The following is a 12,112-nucleotide window of genomic DNA, read 5'->3' on the forward strand; positions in this document are numbered from 1 at the left end:
TGGATGGAGGAGCCTTGTAGGCTGCAGTCCATGGGGTCGCTAAGAGTCGGACACAACTGAGTGACTTCACTTTCACTTTCCACTTTCATGCATTGGAGAAGGAAATGGCAACCCACTCCAGTGTTTTGGCCTGGAGAATCCCAGGGATGGAGAAGCCTGGTAGGCTGCAGTCCATGGGGTCGCACAGAGTCGGACACGACTGAAGCGACTTAGCAGCAGCAGCAGTATTATTAACTAAAGGCACTGTGATGTACAGTAGGTCTTCAGGGCTTCTTCAACTTGCACGACTGAAACATTGTACCTTTTGGACCAATTCTTCAATAACTATTTATCAAATGTTTTTATGTATGCTGGGTTCAGGATGTTTAAAACTGGACAAGTCATATTCTTCCCATTAAATAGGACATAGTCCAGGGGATGGAAACAGGAATGAGAGTACAGTAGGGAATAATATGTATTGCTTATGCACTGGCTTGCAGGAGAGTGTGGCAAAGAGAGAGAAAAGCTCAGTGTGGGTGGTCAGTGAAGTCTTCACTGAACAAATGATTCTGAAGCTGAAACACAATTTTTATAGACAAGGAGGGCTAGACATGAATGATATTCTAGGTGGAGAGAACAGAAAAGTTATTGAGGTGTGAAAGAGAGTAGAGCTTGTAGTGAATAACAAGTTGTTCCATGTGGTTAGAATACAGAACAAGTGAGTTCATCTGTGCAACTGTGTCCACATACCCTCAGGTTTGCATTTTGAAGCAGGGCATCACTGCAGGTTAAATTTTCCTGTTCAAAATTGTTCCAACCATTATTGTCTAGATCATTGGCTCTGAATTAGTAACACAGGTCAGGAAGCCTGAACACAATTTCATGAAAATATTAGAGGCATTGACAAAATTCCTGCTTTCATCTAAACAAAAATCAGGTATTTGTTTCAAGGTTTGGGAAACCCAGGATCTTCGACAGAGTGATTAGTAGAACAATTTATTTTACTGAAGTTGGCTTTTAAATAATTTATCTACTCTACTGCTACTTAACTTTCCAATATGTCTTTTTTTTCCCCATAGGAGAAGTTGCATAGGGGTACAATAAATGTTTTTTGAATTTAATTCAGAAATTAATTTCTTGACATTTTTATTATTAGAAAACAGGTCCTGGCATGTAATTCTGAATGACTGACAAATTGTTTCAGACAAGCAAAATTTGACTCTGACTGTTTATGAAATCCAGAAGACATGGATTTAGAGTCTGTCTCTCTCCATCTTTTTGCTTCCTTCTTGCATTGCAGTGCCCTGTCTCCTATGAAACTTGGCTCCTGGCCAGAGAATGTATTCCCCAAGTCCCTGCAGAATCCTAGTGAAGTGAAATTGGCAGATTTCCAAATGGAGGGAGCTGATAAAGAGCCATCAGGCTCCTAAAACAATGTGTAGTTTATGATGTATTCTTTAAAGAATTAGAACATTTATCTACTCAAATCCATAGCTTGATATCAACAAAGATTTTTGGTCATTACTATTACTCTGTGATATATTTCAGTGATGAAATAGTTCAAGTCAACAAAATTATATGTGAATACCTATTGCATACAAGGCACAGTGCTGGTAAACCAGAAAAATTAATGTAAACTGTCATTGTTGTCCAGATAATTCAAGAAGCTAACTATCACAAATATGACTTAGTTATGTGGTCATTTACATTATAAAACACCAAATCATAGGATGAATTATATATCCAACCAGTTTTTTAGTATCTTTAGACATGTTTTATTTGTGGTACAATCTCTTTTTGTGATTTGGCACTCTATCTTCAGTTATCATCTTAACCCTAGGGATGGGTTTCCTGCCACCTGCCACAAGTCTGCACTGGTTGGTTAGGGTGGCTTTGCTTTTCCAAGCCACATTCTCTAAGAACTTAGATGTATTATCCTTATTTTCAAATATAAGGTTTTCCTATTGTGTTTTTGTTGTTATTATATGCCTAAATATTATATAATTGTCTATTTTTTCAATTCATGATACTCCATTGACAAATTTGATGTCTATACAGGATGCATTTTCTCTTGGTATTTACATCATCCTATGAAATATTTTCTTACTTGGATTTCTTTAATCATTATTTAAGAAATTATCAATCATTGAATACCTAGAAAAGTAAGACTATTTGAATAAGAAAAAATCTTAAGTACATGAATAATATTAATTCAGTGAATTTTAAATGTTTGAGGTGGGGCAAATATATTTAAATTGAAATGTAATATTTGTATAAGTAAATGTAATTTTAGGAAAAGATATAAAATGGAAATGATAAGCTCATATAGTGAATATATAATAGTTATTAAAATTTGCCTGTCATCTTATACAAACTTTTCTAAATAATTACTATTACCTTTACTAGTATTTTAACTGTGTCTACCCATAAGCGATTTAGGAAAAGGAAATGATAATTTAAACACAGTTATCGGTTCTGCTTTCCTTACCTAGTTGTTTTAAAACTGTGTGTTGAAATTTCTGTGTCCCCTCTGCAATTTTTCACACACTGTGTATCTTGAAGAGTTCAAAAACTGTTAGCCATGGGCTAAATCTAGGATCAAATTCTGATATTGACTTTGTAATTCCTTTTTTCAGGTACTGCCTGAAGTTATGTGGAAATGAGAGTGACTCATGAAACCCTTCCTCCAAGAGAGAATGAATGTCTTTCATAAATGGAGCCTGGCTTCTGGTTTTCCCAGGACAGTGACACTGTGGCAGCCACAGTGGCCCTTCCTGCTATTTTCACTGATTCACAGAACATCTGAACAGTGATGCTGGCCTTGGATTTACAGAGTTCCATCCTGATACATTATTTACTTTCCTGGGACAGAAAAGCTTGCTCTAATTGCTCTCCATGGTGGCTAATGTTTTCAAGAGCCTGATTTTACCTTACATCCATAAGCTTTGCAAAGGAATGTTTACAAAGAAATTGGGAAATACAACCAAAAAAAAGAGAATCGTCAGCCAAAAAAAGATCAAGACCTTCCTGTTGCTGGCCAGACCAAAACCCCCAAATTTTCTAACACCTTGAAAAGCACGGTAAAGAAGCTTGCAAAGTGTTCATCCACTCGCAACTTATCCACCAAAGAAGAGGAGGCTAACAAAGAATTTTCTCTCTCCCCCACATTCAGTTACCGAGTAGCTATTGCCAATGGCCTCCAGAAGAAGATTCATGTAACCAACGGTGATCATGAGGAGCTCCTTCAGGAGTTATCTTCCACTGAGAGCTCCTACTCAGAATCACTCAGTGAACTAAGGAGCAGTACAGAAAACCAGGCACAGTCAGCACTCATGATGCCCGTTAGACGCAACAGGAAGAGCTCCAGCAGCCTGGCGCCCTCAGAGGGGAGTTCCGACGGGGAACGCACTCTGCAGAGCTTAAAGCTAGGAGCTTTACGCAAACTGAGGAAATGGAAAAAGAGTCAAGAGTGTGTCTCCTCGGATTCAGAGTTGAGCACAATGAAGAAAACCTGGGGAATCAGAAGCAAATCTTTGGACCGAACTGCCCGAAACCCAAAGACCAACGCCCTGGAGCCTGGATTCAGTTCCTCTGTCTGCATTAGCCAAACGCAGGATGTCATGGAAATGATCTTTAAGGAACTTCAGGGAATAAGTCAGATAGAAACAGAACTTTCTGAACTCCGAGGGCATGTCAATGCTCTCAAGCATTCCATTGATGAGATCTCCAGCAGCGTGGAGGTTGTGCAAAACGAAATTGAGCAGCTGCGGACAGGGTTTGTCCAGTCTCGGAGGGAAACTAGAGACATCCATGATTATATTAAACACTTAGGTCATGTGGGAAGCAAAGCAAGCCTGAGATTTTTAAATGTGCCCGAAGAAAGATTTGAATATATTGAAAGTGTGGTGTACCAAGTTCTAATAGATAAAATGGGTTTTTCCGATGCACCAAATGCTATTAAAATTGAATTTGCTCAGAGGATAGGACACCAAAGGGATTGCCCGAATGCAAAGCCTCGACCCATCCTTGTGTACTTTGAAACCCCTCAGCAAAGGGATTTAGTTTTAAAAAAATCCTATAAACTCAAAGGAACAGGCATCGGAATCTCAACAGATATTCTTACTCATGACATCAAAGAAAGAAAAGAAAGAGGGATACCATCCTCCCAGACATATGAAAGCATGGACATAAAGCTGTCTACTCCAGAGCCCAGACTTAAGAAGAACAGTTGGCACTCTCCTGATGACAGTGATGGAGAGCTGGCATCTGATCTCAATAGAAACAGTTATGCTGTACTTTCCAAGTCAGAGTTTCCAACAAAAGGAAGTGCTTCCAAGTCAAGTTCAAAATCACACAATGCTAGAGCCAAGAATAAAACTGCTAGTAGCAGCAAAATTGCAAATAAATCAGAATATGATAAACTTTCTTCACATTTGCCAGAATCGGATAACTTGGCCAAACAAACCACAACCCATTATGCAGATGTGACACCTCTCTGGCACTCACAGAGTGATTTTTTCACTGCTAAACTTAGCCGTTCTGAATCTGATTTTTCCAAATTGTGTCAATCTTATTCAGAGGAATTTTCAGAAAATCAGTTTTTCACTAGAACTAATGGAAGTTCCCTCATGTCTTCTTCAGACCGGGAACTTTGGCAGAGGAAACAGGAGGGCACCCCTACCATGTATGACAACCCTCAGGATCAGGGTTTGAATGGGGCTCCTCTGGGTGTCCAAGGGCAGAGTGAAATTGAATACACAGAAACCGTGGACAGTGGAGTGAGTAATGGCATGGTGTGTGCTTCTGGAGACCAGAGCCACTACAGTGATTCTCAGCTCTCTTTACATGAAGATCTTTCTCCATGGAAAGAATGGAATCAAGAAGAGCAAGGAGCCGATTTAGGTTTGGATTCATCTACCCAGGAAGCTTTTGACTATGACACAAACAGTCTATCTGATCAACCACTTGATGTTTACCATAAAGACCTAGAAGACTTGGGAAAGGGCCACAGTGACCTTCAGGATGACTCTGAGAGTTATGATTTAACCCAAGATGACAACTCATCTCCATGCCCTGGGCTGGATAATGAACCACAAGGACAGTGGGTTGGCCAGTATAATTCTTATCAGGAACCTAATTCTAATGAGCTGTACCAAAACCAAAACCAGTTGTCCATGATGTATCGAAGTCAAAGTGAATTGCAAAGTGATGATTCAGAGGATGCCCCACCCAAATCTTGGCATAGTCGATTAAGCATCGACCTTTCCGATAAGGCTTTCAGCTTCCCAAAATTTGGATCTACACTACAGAGAGCTAAGTCAGCCTTGGAAGTGGTATGGAACAAAAGCACACAGAGTCTCAGTGGGTATGAGGACAGCGGCTCTTCCTTAATGGGGAGATTTCGGACATTATCCCAATCAACTGCAAATGAATCGAGTACAACCCTTGACTCTGATGTCTACACAGAACCTTATTATTACAAAGCAGAGGATGAAGAGGACTATAGTGAACCAGTGGCTGATAATGAAACAGATTATGTTGAAGTAATGGAACAAGTCCTTGCTAAGCTAGAAAACAGGACTAGTGTTACTGAAACAGATGAACAAATGCCGGAGTATGATCACCCTTCATATGAAACCCCTTATGAAACCCCACAAGATGAGGGTTATGATGGGCAGGCAGATGATGTGGTTAGTGAAGGGGGATTGGAACCCTTAAATGAAGCACCGGCTGAAATGGAAATGAAAGAAGACGAAAACCAAAACATCCCTGAACAACTAGTGGAAGTCACAAAGCCAAAGAGGATTCGTCCCTCTTTCAAAGAAGCAGCTTTGAAAGCCTATAAGAAGCAAATGGCAGAACTGGAAGAGAAGATCCTGGCTGGAGGTATTTATGTTTAACTGCTATATTATGAGCTCATTGGGTTGTGTTCTTTAGAACATGTTCTGTGTTTACTCTTGGGAGAAGGAATTTAGTTTCAAGGAATTTGCATGTTTATTCTGAGAAGAATCTTATTTTACTTGGCTCCCCCAACAAGCTGGGCTTGACAATTTAAAATCAACATTCTTTCAAATAGGTCATACTAAAATAAGCACTATACTCTGAGGATAGAGATTTCTGTGCTAGGATTAGTCAAAAAAGGCCCTTCATATTTCCAATTTAATGGCATCAGGTGTCAAAGGAAGGGTGGGTGAAATCAAAGAGCAGCCTGGGGTCTACATTTTGGTTTTGTATAGGGATAGGGAGAAAGATAAACTTAATCTTAAAGAATTAAGAAAGATAGATTCCTAGATTTACCACTCCTTTCCCCATCACTTCTGTACTTTGGAGCATGCCAGCAGGAAGAACTAGGTGTACACAGCCAACCCCATCCTGAACCATGGATGACAACTTCACTCACTACTTACTGATGAAGCTAAGGGAGGACATTAACGTCCCAGGCTGTGCCGGAATGGTCACAAGTCACTCTTTTGAAGGAGTCAGTAAGGAGATAGAGACAAGTATCTTCCTCCTAAAGAGTGGAGTAGAATCTCTTGACCATTATGGAAATGAAAATAGTACCTTACCTAATAATTTTCCTTGACCTCCTAGGGGAACAATTTTGGATCATATAGTTTTGAAAAGTAGCTACATATAAGTAAAAGTTTTGTTGACTTTTAATTTCTCAACCAAACTTTATCTCAGTCCCTTAAAATTTACTTTATTTGCATGCTTATCTCTTTATATCTTTAGGATAGTTTGATATAATCTCAGTTTTAATTGATCATATACTGTTAATGGTTTCTTTGAATATGGAAATGTCATCTTCAAAATACTCTACATAATACTTCACAAATTTATATATTTATATGATCAAACATTATTTGTTATTATAAAATAATATAATAATTTATTTATCTGGTAGCTGATTATGGCTTCATTTTCTGTGATCAGATACAACTTCAAACTGGTCATGTTCTGGCTAACATGGGTGGATCATTGACTAAACAGATACCTTCATGATTAAACTATTTTAGACCCTAAAACAATTGAAATAACTATTATGGTTCTCTGTTCTAAAATTCTGTTCATATAAAACAGCATATCTTATGTAATTTTTTTAAAAAACATAAGTCAAGGGCATCTTGGGTACATAGGCTGTGTTTTTTGGTTGTTATTTTTAAAGGGAAGCATTGTCAAATATTTTTAAAATTGATTTGAAATGGCAGTAGCTAAAATTTTATGTAAATGTAATGCATACTGGAATATCTTATTTTGGAGTGACTTTTAATATTAGATATTCTTATTACTGAAACTCAGTTCATAGTTCAAAGCCTGAAATACAGGTCAGGATTTTGACATTATATTTTACTTACTCTGGATTCAGAGAGATCTACTCAAAAGCATATTAAGAATAAGCAAAGTGTGTAGGTGTGTGTGTTTGTTGTGGTGCAACACATGAGTGTTTTCATGCCAATTGGTTAAGGTATCCAAAATGTTAGGCAATATTATAAATACAATGAAACTATATGTTTCAAAAAAGAAAGTGGATCTTCATCAACTCATAAAAAGGTCCCCAGTTAGCAAACTTTTGCAAGGTAGTTTGTTACTTATAATGACTATTTACATAGCTAAAATCCTAGTCTTTCAGTGGTACTTATCCTCAGAAAATATGAATTCATTTGGTTATTCACACAGCACCCACTTCGGAATCCTAACATAGGAAAAACAATTGTGTACCACATACCTAACACACCAGGTGTGTCATACCTGACACACTGACTCCAGATGACTCAAACCACTCTACCATCTTGGAACTTGGCTTATTGTCCTATGAGCCAACTTTGAATGGAATCTGTTGGATATCATTTATCCTACAGGAAAGCATACATACATCTTTAAGATGCTCTCTGATGGCTTGAAAGGCACCAGATTGACTACCCAGGAGGTTGCAGTAGCCTAGATTTTAAAGGCCATCTCTTCTCTCTTTGGCAGCAGTCAGGCAGTTGTCCCCCTCCTGTGACACCAATATGCCTCATGAGGAAGGGCAGCCAAGGGAGGGCATTTTTCAGGCCCCTTCCCGGTTCAGAGCATCCCAAAGAGGTGCCAATCGTCATGATGGCTTCTGTGCCCATGGCCATCTGCTTACTGGGCTTTGGGCAGATGCCAGCGTATTTTTCTCTTCATGACGATGCAGTCACCATTAGGTAGCAGTGCTGTCTTCTCTCCATTACTGACCTGGCAAGGTTGGACCTTAGATCTCTTGCTGTAAACAATGTGAGAGGTGGTTCTCCTTGATGGAATTGTTGGCTTATGAATTTGAATCAATTATTTCAACTTTTGTCTTCAGGGTCCTGGTAAAGAGGGACTTTTTAAAGACCCCAGTGTACATGGATGTTTGATGCCAGTTTATATGAGAATCTTAACTTTGAACAGCAGGCCAATCAGGAGAGAGATTTTAGTCTACATGTAGCCAGAACCTCCACGAGGCCATATTCTTCCCTTGCTGCTGGACTCTATGTGTGTAACTGGTCTGAAACACACCATGATGGTGAATATCTGATCCCCTTCTCTTAGCCTTTCACCACCCATCGACTGGAATTAATTAATATCTCCTCTGAATTTCCCTATACCTATTTCTTGGAGCTCTGGTGTCCACCTTTATAATGACAATTTATCTGTATTCCTTATGTTCTCTTCTAAGGTGTAATCTGAGGGTCAGAAGTCTTGTCTTTTCATTCTTTCATTTGACCAGTGCTTTATACAAAGATGGCACTGAATGTGTTGGATGAATGGCTACATCAAAGGAAGCAGGATACTGAATAAAAAACATGAGCTTTCAAGTAAAATCCAAATCCAAACTGTGGCCTTTACTTGCTAAACTGTGCCTTTATTTCCTAGGGGTTCAGAAGAGATGCAACCTTATAATTGAGTACTATTATATACCAGGCATTTTCCCAGCGTTTTATCTATCTTTTTATTCCTTTGTCTCTTAAAGCATCACTGTAAGTTTGATTCCATTATTATCTCATTTTACAGGTGAGGAAACTGAGATGCGGAAAGCTTACATAACTTGTTCAGTGTCATACAGGTAGTAAGATGGTGAATATAGAATTAAATAGATGGTTAATTTGGTTTTTGAGAGCAGCCATATGCTTACTCCCCTCAAAGATTGTTTTGTTCATGTTTTAAGGTGGAGAGACGTGATGAAAGATGGAGGTAACCTTGGCCACAGGCAGGGCTGATTCCAACTAAAGGATTTTCACAAGAAAATAGAAATACTATGAAAAGCACTGAGGTTTTATTGTTAAATAGTTCATTCTCAGTTTTTCTAGTCCAAATGCATGGTTCATCTTATAAACCAAGGCTTGTAGAGCCCAAAAAATACTGTACAACAGATGTTTGAAGGATGATGTTCTAAAGTCTGAGTACACTTTACAAGGAATTAGATTCTAAAGTCAGTTTGAAGTAAGTTTTTCAAGAAAAATAGTAAAAAATGTTTTGTTTTGAAATGTCATTTCCAGGTTGCCTGTACGTTCTGGAAGAGGCTGCTGCTAGACAGGATTGTAAAGTCCATGAGTGAATTTCCCTTTCCATTGCTACTGTAATGCCAGAGCCTGCCCCAGTATCTGGCATATTTATCTAGTCCACAAATAAATGCTAGACTCCTCTCTAGTTCCGTGGAGAATTCTTAGAATTCAGATAAACTTTAAATTTCTTTCTTTCTATTAAAAAGAGTTTTTAAATCAGATATATTTTAATATAGTACAAAAGGGAGAATGTGATGGAGAGTGAAAACTTGACTTTTCTCACCTTTGGCTCAGTTAATCACATCTTTCTTTCTATGATGATGTTAACTTATACATCTTTAAAAACTTACTGAATTTACTTAAATTCCAGGTTTAATGTTAAAGAATAAATATTTCAACTAAGTTTTGGAGGTTTGTTGGTCCAAGTTTATCTATCAAGAGGTGCTTACACTTTTGAACATCTCTGGGCCTCTGCTGTGGAGAGTCCAGCTCAGGAGCTACGAAGTCTGCCTTTTTAGGGTGTTCTCTGAGGCAAGTGAGCATCAGAGCACAATTGAAGAGTGCCACTGAGTACTGTGTAGCAAATACTATACCTGCCCACGAAGGATTGTTTCATCTCCTCTTTTCTAATTGGAAGAGATAGAATCAGTCTAAGAAAATGTGTGAATAATTTGCTTAAAATAAAGAATGATTTATAATTCTCCAGAGCAGCAGGTTATTACACTTATGAGGAGGTTTTGGTAATTTCTACACATTAAAATATAGAGAAGCAATATATATAGTCCTTCAAATGTAAACATTCTTCTTCAAGGCAAGTATAACAGTACTAGTAATAACAAAAGACAGCCCATTTGTAAAATGTTCTATTTAAAATCAGTGCATAGCAATACAGTTTTGGTTTAGTATTGTTTGCTTCCAAATACTCGATAATTACTTAAAATATCAAGTGATTGTCTTGGTTTTTGAGACAGGCTATGATCTATGTAAGGAGTGAAGGGGCCAAGGATCCTTACAGGCAGTGGAAACAGCTAGCATCTCTGCTTCTTGCTAGACAGAAAGCCCAAAATGCCCAAAGGAGTAATTTTTTTACGAGAGAGGATTGGTGCTCAAAAGAACACATGTGTTTATAAATCACTTGAGTGGGGAGACAGGTAAGCTGGTGTGTACAAGACGATAGTTCCAAGTGGACCCAAAGCTATTATTCTGATGTGGTATGGAACTAAGAGATAGGAAGAGAACCAACACATGCATAACACCTTCCAATTCTATTCACCTCTAGAATCTTTAAGTACATATTTAATCTTTGTTGTATGGTATTAGCCCCACTTTGCAAATGAGGTGACTGAGTCTTAAAGAGGCAAAGGCAGGTCTGAGGCTACACAGCTAGTAAGAGTATTGATGGAAATTGATGTACATATAACAGAATTCAGCATCTGATGCTCTTTTCATGACATCTCATTGCAGGTGTAGGTGAGTCTTTTCATGAAGGGACATAGCTTATATTTTTAAGCATACGGATAAGTTATGCTTTTAAGATCAGCCAGTTTTGTGTTGGCTGCTGTAGTAAATATTGATCTCTGTTAACACAAAGTGAGTGATAATAGTTTGGGATGAGATAGTGTCATATTTTTTTAAAAGTTTAGAAAATCTGGAAGGGTGACAGTTCTCATATTAAAAGACTTTATAGAAATTAAGGAGTGCCAGTAATCAGAGTTTTTGAGGAATGAAAGCATTTTACAGGAGGTAGAGAAGAAATTCACAAGGATACACAAAGGTCAGCTTTTAACAGGAACAATGAATTTCTAGGGTTCAAAGATTTTGTTTATTTATAATTATTAATGGCTCCAAACTGTATTCCTATAACATTTGTCTTTGTAGGGAAACTAAAAATATAACACATTTTACAAGGAAATATTAACTGGTGATGAAAGATGATTTCCAGATTATACTAATAATATTGCTTCAAAGCCTGCAGTATAGATTTCAAACTCCAGGGATTCAAGGAAAGGTATTATGCCAAAATCTCAGATGGATAGGTTTTTTTTTTTTTTTCCCCGCTAATGTCATTGTTCATATAGTTTTTGCAAGTTCAAATAGAGAGCTTCTATAGAAATTGTGAATCATGTGAGACTTTTCTGTGGAGTGTGGGATAAAATAAAGAAACTGGAGTCTTGTGTGAGACACAGGAAAGTATGGCCTAGTCAATTGTTATTGATTAGGTTAGAGTTTGAGGTGCTGGGATCTGACTAGATATACCCACTGGGGTAACTCAGGCTCTGGGATAAATCTCAGGAGGAAGTGAAGAACGAAAGCCCAATGCATTAGAGGAAAATCTCCTACTTGGAAAACATACCTCAGACTACAAGTGACTACTAGGGAACCTAGAGTCTAACTCTGGGCATCAGTTGGGGAGGTAGAGAGCAGCCAAGAACAGAGAGAACTGGGGACCTGATGTGGGCAAGAATTTTCCCCAGGAAGGCAGTTTTTTGATTGGGCCTTGGTTACTTGTTTAGGGATTAGGAAAGGATCTGAACATCTCAGAATAGTAACTACTCAGAGGAAAGCAAATCCCGGAGGGATTGATATACTAGATTGGTCATCTAGAGAGTGACGCAAATATCTGA

The 12,112-nt window shown here is 38.2% G+C and overlaps 1 protein-coding gene across 1 annotated transcript in view; it reads left to right on the forward strand.

Annotated features, from left to right (window-relative positions):
• UNC13C (unc-13 homolog C) overlaps window positions 1-12,112 on the forward strand; it is a 644,738-nt gene that overhangs the window by 16,409 nt on the left and 616,217 nt on the right. Inside the window, 2 exon segments of the mRNA XM_070377927.1 lie at window positions 2,616-2,965; window positions 2,968-5,865. Of these exon segments, the coding sequence (XP_070234028.1) occupies window positions 2,875-2,965; window positions 2,968-5,865 (2,989 nt within the window). The 5' untranslated portion in view covers window positions 2,616-2,874.

Source organism: Bos mutus, chromosome 10, assembly GCF_027580195.1.
Source record: "Bos mutus isolate GX-2022 chromosome 10, NWIPB_WYAK_1.1, whole genome shotgun sequence".
Classification (NCBI taxonomy): domain Eukaryota; kingdom Metazoa; phylum Chordata; class Mammalia; order Artiodactyla; family Bovidae; genus Bos; species Bos mutus.